We start from the raw sequence: 7,774 nt of genomic DNA, 5'->3' as shown, positions 1-7,774 counted from the left end.
CTGGCAGAGATGAACCGTGGAACTGCAGGGGGCCCTGCCCTTGCCCCATGCTCCCCTCCTTCAAGTCCTCCTCCTTCCAGGCCAGCCAGCAAGGCACCTCTCAGGTCGAGCTGCTCCTTTTGGCTAGGCTCTTGGCTTTACCCAGGACCTGCCTTTTTTCTTTTTGGGATGGCTTTGTCCTTCTGGGGGGTTGTTGTTGTTTAGTTGCTAAGTGTGCCCGATTCTTTTTGACCCCACAGACTCCCACCAGGCTCCCCTTTGGCTGGTACTCCCCAACTTGTCCTCCCTGCTGGAAGTGTGCTGGAATTTTGGTAAAATTCCATTGAAATCAGACTATTTAGGGATTTTTCTTTTGCTCTTGAAAAAAGCTGAGAAATGGGACACTGGTCACCTAAATACTTCAGGGACAGCCTTCCTTTCAGGGATCCTGGTTGGTTTTACGTTTAAAAACTATGGTCCTTCCTCAGGCACATTTTTAACTAAACGGACTGACTTCACCCCCACGTAATTCAGAATATCAACAGCCATTTTGGGGAACTTTCAACTGCCCCAATCCTATTTCTCTCAGAACCAAATGAAAAAGCCTTATTGGGATGCTTATTTTAATTGATATCTTGGAGCTTCCAAACACATTCTGGACTCAAAAATTGCCTCTTTACAAAATATCACTCCTAGGCTAGTGGGGGCAAACAAACAATCGAAAGAAGACAAGCCGGCTTCTGAGGCCCCTGCCCCTACCCTGTGCTGCTTTCCCTCCCCTTCTGCTCACTGTCTGCTCCTCTGCACCCCTCAACCCCCACCCCTCTGGCTGAACTTCCCTTTTTCTCCAAACCCCTCCCCATTTCCCCCTTCCCTGAACTTAAATCCTGCCCCTTGAAAGCTAAGCCTTTTAGGGGTCCAGATGCTAAATCCCTAGGTTCTTAATGGTCCCTGGACTAAAGCTGAACTTTGAGCTACAGTCAGAGATTCTCCCAAAGGAACTGAGGACCCCCATGCATTTGCTGAGGAGTCCAGCACACTTCTGAACTTAGCAACCTAGCTTCTCACGTTTATGTCCATCAGGCCTGACATTGCGTGAAACTTGCCTGATGGGAAAATCCTGAAAAGGATTTGGAGAAACAGACTCTGACTGACAGCAGGAAACCCAAGAACTTGCTAGAAATTTTCACAGAACAGTTTCCAAAGGTTTTCTTAATCTTGATGATTGGGACAAAATTCAGGCTTGCATGCAGAAACTTATAAAGCCTGCTCACGACCACTATAGTTGACTTGAGAATGACAGGTCTTCTTTTGGATATTGAATCCATTTGGGTTGCCTCCAACTCTGTGTTCATGAATGGGCTGAACAGGAATTCTCTTTCAGTTAAAAGGACCAGGATGGAATGGAAAACCATGTCCACTCCAGGTCTGGTTACTTTGGTAGACCAGCTTGTTTGAGCCCTGGATGAGTCAACCAAAAGGAAAGCCACTAACATCCTTAATCTTCAACAAATAGAGCCCCCGTCACACCTCCGAACAAAAACAAAACCCCTGGTCTCTGCTATTACTGCAAAAAGCCAGGACATTGGGGAAAAAAAACAAAAAGACCTTTAGGGCTTAGGCACTGCAGGTGCCTTCCACGCTCCAAACAACCTTTCCATGTCCTCTTAACCCAAGCACCAGGCTCTGAGGAACCACAGGTATTCTTCCCAAACCTTCTAATTGGCTTGGAGAAACCACCCTCCGGACTGGGAAGGAATCTGTGTCCTCACTGACACCAGAGCCACACTCTCGGTGCTCAGCCCACTGCTCTCAGGCAGCTCCTGCCTCAGAGTGCTGAACAGCTGCAAAAGCAGGGGATTGCTAACAAACCCCAGAAGGTCCCCATCTTGGAAGCTGATCCCTTTCGTCCAGGCTGTTTGAGAGACACGTACTCTTTCCTCCTTCAGTTCTCTCACCCCTATTCGAGCAGGGGCAGAGATTTCTCAGGAAAGTGCCATCCTGGAATGTCTTTCTCCTGAAGGGGGAAACAGGTCTAGAATTTGAACTGTTGGCCATCAAAATAGCCAACCAGGTGAAATGAAAGACCTCCACTATCTTTTACTTGCTCGGTCTCAGATGTACTAGAGCTGATTTCAAGGACACTAATCACTGGTCACCACTGGATTGGCTACTGCTCTCCTTATATGAAAAATCTTCAACTGAAATTCACAGAATCCAGTGTTCTCCTATTAATATTTAAATATATCCCTCAAAACTTCTCCCCAGAATTAATCAATACCTTATAATTAAACAGAGGTCCTTAGAGGCATCAAGTCCATAGCAGAAGATTTCAAAGCCAGGGCCACATGCTCGCTCGTACCAGTCCTTGCAGCATTGTTTCGCCCATGAGAAATGCAATGGCTGAGCATGGAGGTCTGTCCAGGATCTCTGGAATCCATAACGTCGTTACCCCTGGCACCCTGTGGTCCCTAAATCCATCTAAGACCGGCATCCGTTCCTACCAGGAGCAGAATCACCCTGTGACTGCTCTGTGGACTGCTTCCTGAGGATGAGTCGTAACCACTGGACCACCAGGAAAGGCCCTGAAAGTCCCTCTTACTTCTCCAACCTTAAAGGCTCATCTGGACAATAAAGTTTTCTGTAGGCTCTACTTTGTTAAAACATATGGATGGTTTGCTTCTGTGCTCTCCTCTAAAACTTCACAGGAAGACAGCATTCACTTGTTAAACCATTTAAAGGGACACAAGGTCTCTAAGGAAAAACTGCCATTTGCTCAAACTTAGGTTCAGTATTTAGGGCACCTGATCTTAGAATGAGGCCACATTTAGATTCCTGTAGGCTTCACAGTATTTTCAACTTCCCCAAACCTGAAACTCAGTCCAATTACAAGGTGTTTTGGGTAGCTAGCTGCTGTCAAAACTGAATTCCAAATTTCTCTCTTAAGGCCCAGCCCGTATATGTTTTCTAAAAACCAACAAACTTGGTCCTTTTATTTGGGGAGATCAGGATGATACTGCCTTTGGAGCCTTAAAGAGAAGTTTAATAAGGGCCCTGCCCTTGGACATCCCAGTTATCAGTTTCCTTTCTTCCTCTCTGACATGAGGAAGGGGGAAACACCCTTGGAGTACTCGCCCCAAAACACAGGGACCATCATCGACCCATCGGGTATCACGGCCGACAGCTGGACCCTGTGCCATGGGGACAGCCCCCTTGTCTCAGAGCCACTCTGGGCACCAAAAACTAATCCCCGGGTTCCTCTAACCATCTCTGTAGCCTGTGCAGTTGAAGCTCTCTCGAATCCTCACCATGCTGGCCCACCAGCCGTCTTACTTCCTGGGAAACCCTCCTTCTGACTGCTCCTGAATAACTCACTCCTGCTGTAATAACCTCACCCCTGCTACTCCTCTCCCGCTTCACCGACAAAACTCCTTCAGACGGCTCACACCAACACATCCCTTTGACTCTGCAGTAACTCACAGGAGACTCCGCTGGCCAATGCAGATTTCCCATGGTTTACTAAGGTTCTTATTCACAGGATGAAAAGGCAGATACCACGTGGGGCTGCTGCCGCAGCGCCTCTCAAAACTGTCAAGGCAGCACCGATACCCTTGTCTGCTTCAGCCCAACAGGAGGAAGCACACCCTCTCACTGGCGCTCGTGGTGCAGCCACGGGCAAAACCACTGGCATTTATACTCAGAGCCTGTATGCCTGTGCAGTTGCCCATGACTTTGGGATGATATGGGAACAGCAAGGTTGACCTACCTCTGATGGGAATAAAGTTTAAAATGGCTCTTACGTCTGAGATTTATTAGATGTCATACCCATGCCACCTGCCCTGGCTGCTGTCAAGGTCCCTGGGCATTCCTGACTTGACTCCCTGGAAGTGAAAGGAAACAACCTTGCTGGCGTTTCTGCCAAAACGCTGCTCTCAAAGGAACCTCTGGCTAAACCTCTATCGTGGTCCAAAGGGACAGCCCCATGTGCCCCAGAGGACAATTTGGGAACGCTGACTAGAAATGCCCAACAACTGGCCCCAGAAAAGGAAAAACAATATTGGGAACTGAATAGCTGTTGACTTGATAAAAAGAGAACTCTTGGTTTGGGCCAAACCACAATCTGGTCCTAGCAGAAGCTCCAGAGTCCCCATCAGTGCCCGCTGTACATGCATGATGCCACTGTCTACTGGAAAAACGACAGAGCTCACGAGCCAGTATTAGAGGGACAATACTACTAAGGCTGTGAAAAGCGCCCCCCTTACTTGTTCATCTGTCTGAAACTTAATCCAGGTAAGCCTGTCTGCACTGCATTAAACTGCTCACGGGCCATGTGAGGACTGGCAAAGGGATTTTATTCAGCTGTTCCCATCTCAGGGACATAAACATGTTTAGTTATGAGCTGCACATTTTCTCACTGGACTGAAACTTTCCTCTGTAGACAGGCTACTGCTTCTTCTGTGGCTGAGATCCTGTTAGAAAAGACCATCTATACCAGGGGAACCCCTTGAACTTCAGTAGCTGAACACTTGGACAGGTGGGTCTGTGCTGTCTGGTCGGTTTTACACTTTTACTGTCTTACCATCCTCAATCCACAGGGCTAATCTAATGCATTAACGACATTACTAAGACCCAATTGGCAACATTTGTAGAGATCTTCCAAATTCCTTGACCAAAAGCATCGCTGTTGGTTCCTATAAACCCGTAGATCCACTCCTTTGGGAACTCAAACACTCACCCATTGAGATGGTCAGAGGATGCCCAGGACAGCCAGTCCTGCCTCTTCTGACCTACAGCTGATAAACAGAGACGTGCTTCAATACTGCAAGGGCCTTACTGCTTCCACTGACAGCAATCATGCTTTAATAGCATAACCTTCTCACAGCAGGCTCCCAGGAGACGAATGCTGTGAGCATCACACCTTGCAACCTAGAGATTTCACCTTCTGGAAAAGACACCTCCAGAAGGACTCCCTTCAACTTCACTCGAAAGGCCCCATCGGGTACTGCTAATCAACCCTTGTGCTGCTAAGCTCCTGGATTCATGTCACACCTAGAGAGAGCACCAAGCCCTGAGTGGATGGCCCTGCACACCAACAAGTGGTGATGTGAAAGCACCGATTTCCAGGAATGGAAGCAGACAACATCTGACGAGACGGATGACCAGGACTGACCAGGCCCCTATGCCCTTTTCTCACCGTTGCTGCTAACTTTATTTCCCCCGCTCTTCCTTGGACAGACACCACTTTTGTACACATTTCCCAATCTCCTGTGAAAGAGGGGTGCCTTTCTGATTGTTGGATTTGTCACCAGAAACCTTGACCTGTCCATGACAGCAGTGACCCCTTACTCACCATGTAAGTGACTTCTCTGGAATCCCAATGCCACTCTGTACTTAACTGTTCTGTAGGGCCCTCTAATAAGGTGAGAATACAAAATTCATGTGCCCTGTTATGTGGCTTAATTCAAGTTCTCTTGGATATACATGCAGACGACACTGGAGTAGCCGACGCAAGTCAGACCGTGTGTTAGCTGGCTGTCATACCCCTGTATTTAGGAAGACTCTCAGTATGTGATAACGTCGTATTTTAGGCTTGGCTGAATGACACTAATGACTCCTTGATATGGACAAACGAGCCCACAAATGCCGCTCCTGAGGAGGGGGTCCTACATCTCCTCCTGGCTACTTTCACATGTGGAAGTCCTGGTAATGGCCCCATGCTTGGACACCTCGTCGTCTTCATAGCTGGAGTGTAGAAAAACAGCGTGCTTTTGCTATATTCGCTGTTCTACTTTCTCTTCATAACAAAATAGAAACCCCCCATGGATCCACCCTATTAAACCTCCTTAGCTGCCTTATATGGAGCTTCTCGGAGGCACAGTATATGACCCTGGGTTTGCCTCTGTAGGGAGAGTCCTTCTCCTCCCATCACAGTAGGTGCCAACGAACATGATCAGAAACCTCTTCCCACCATTAGAAGAGCTGGCCGATTCCATAGCCAAAGGAGTAGCCGCCCAATGGTGATCACTTAACTTACTGGCTAAAGAGTGCATGGCCCCCAGTTACCTATTTGCTGAGTAAGGAGGTGTTGGAATGACAGCAAATACCGCCTATTGCACATGGATAAATGTTCCAGGAGAGGTAGAAACCCAATTACAGAAAATCAGGGAGCAAGAGCACTGGTTGCAAAAATGTTCACCTGATATCCCACGGTCCTTTCATTTGTTCAGCTGGCTACGTTCAGGCCCACGTCGGGGGTCAGAACCATTATATAATTTGGAACTGTCATGTTACTTTAAATTTTGTTTTGCATGATCATTTCTGAAAAACTCCGAAAGGAAAACGCGTCTGAATTTTAAATGGGATTTGCATTCAACTTTTCAGCAATATACCTCCTGAGTAAATGTAAGTCACGAGTACATGCCTGAGTGTAAATGTCATACAGATTCACACACTCATGACTTAGGAGCAACAGTCAGCCTTCTACTGGCACCTGGAACACGAGGCTCGAGGAGCGCGGACCCGGGAGGTGAGCGGCCTCAGGTGGCCGACACTGACAACACTTGGGAAGCCCGATCAGGCCCCGGGGCAGCCCAATAACCAACTCTGCCCCACCTCTGGGGAAGAAAGAAGGCTTCTCGGGAAAACGTTTCTGAAAAACACTCACTAGTGTTACATCACTCAAGTAATGAGCATTTTTAAAGGTGTACAAATAAACATTCTAGACGAATCTGAAAGAGACTTTCTGGGTTGAGGTCCTATATTACATGACAGTGGTGAGATGCAAAATCCTTACCACCCAGCACAGAGAACGCCGACTGGCCCTCAATCAGGGAACTGGGTGCGGGAGGGGGGCTGGGGGTGCAGGCAGTTCTCCTTCTACTTTTCCGTATGTGCACACTTAAGTGAATGTGGGTTAAAGAGGAAAAGTTTCAACAAATTTTCATTAAAAACAGAAAGAAAAGAGTCCCGTATGTAACTAGATGGGTGAGGCGGCAGCACAACCCTACCCTTGCGTGGTCCTGCATCTGAGTTGTAACAACATTAGCACTTACACCGAGAGAGCCCACGTGCCCCTGACAACCCACCCTCCACGGTCCCTCATCCTGCCCACCTCGGTGACCTCCACCCACTGACGGTCGGTGCGTGGATCATCAGTTCCCGGGCACTGAAGCCGTCTTCATGTCCAGATGAGCTGACGACGACAAATCCAATCTTGTGGGGCATTCTGCGAGCCGGGCTGTGTGCGAGAGCAGGAGAGATGGCTTCAAAATTGAGGGACTCAGGGGCACACCGTGACACTGTCACAAGTGTCACTTACATGTTAGTTCTCGCCTCGCTGACACACAAGTAATTCACAGCCCAGTCAGACTGTCCCATTGCTTTGAAACAGTCTAGTTTCTATTATGTAATTTCTAAGGTACCTCTGATACTACTTAACAGTATCATTCACGTTACCGTGATTTTTCCCAAATACACTAACATGTCCAAAGAGCCTGAGCAGCATCGTGGGCTGCACTGTGTCCCCAAAGCACTCTGAAGTCCTCACTCCCGGGACCACTGACAGGACGTCTAGGAACAGCGTGCAAGTTAAGAGGAGGTCATATGGGAGTAGGGAGGGCCCTGCTCCAACACGACCGTGTCCTTATCAGTAAAGAGCCAGGGACACACACAGACAGGAGCCAAGTGACAAGGGCCAAGCAGCTGCAGCAACACACCTACAAGCCAAGGCCATCAAGACCCCCTGGACACCTAAGCTGGGAGGGCCAGGACGGGTTCTGCAGAGGGGTTGTGGCCC

The 7,774-nt window shown here is 48.4% G+C and overlaps 1 protein-coding gene across 1 annotated transcript in view; it reads right to left on the bottom strand.

Moving 5' to 3' along the window:
• Positions 1-7,774, bottom strand: part of CEP104 (centrosomal protein 104kDa) — a 39,028-nt gene that overhangs the window by 28,523 nt on the left and 2,731 nt on the right. Inside the window, exon 2 of the mRNA XM_010849966.1 lies at positions 7,091-7,216. Coding sequence (XP_010848268.1) covers positions 7,091-7,203 — 113 coding nt within the window. The 5' untranslated portion in view covers positions 7,204-7,216. The remainder of the gene's footprint in view (positions 1-7,090; positions 7,217-7,774) is intronic.

Source organism: Bison bison, unplaced genomic scaffold (genome assembly GCF_000754665.1).
Source record: "Bison bison bison isolate TAMUID 2011002044 unplaced genomic scaffold, Bison_UMD1.0 scf7180017864289, whole genome shotgun sequence".
NCBI classification, from domain to species: domain Eukaryota; kingdom Metazoa; phylum Chordata; class Mammalia; order Artiodactyla; family Bovidae; genus Bison; species Bison bison.
This window is presented reverse-complemented; position numbering and strand designations above follow the sequence as displayed.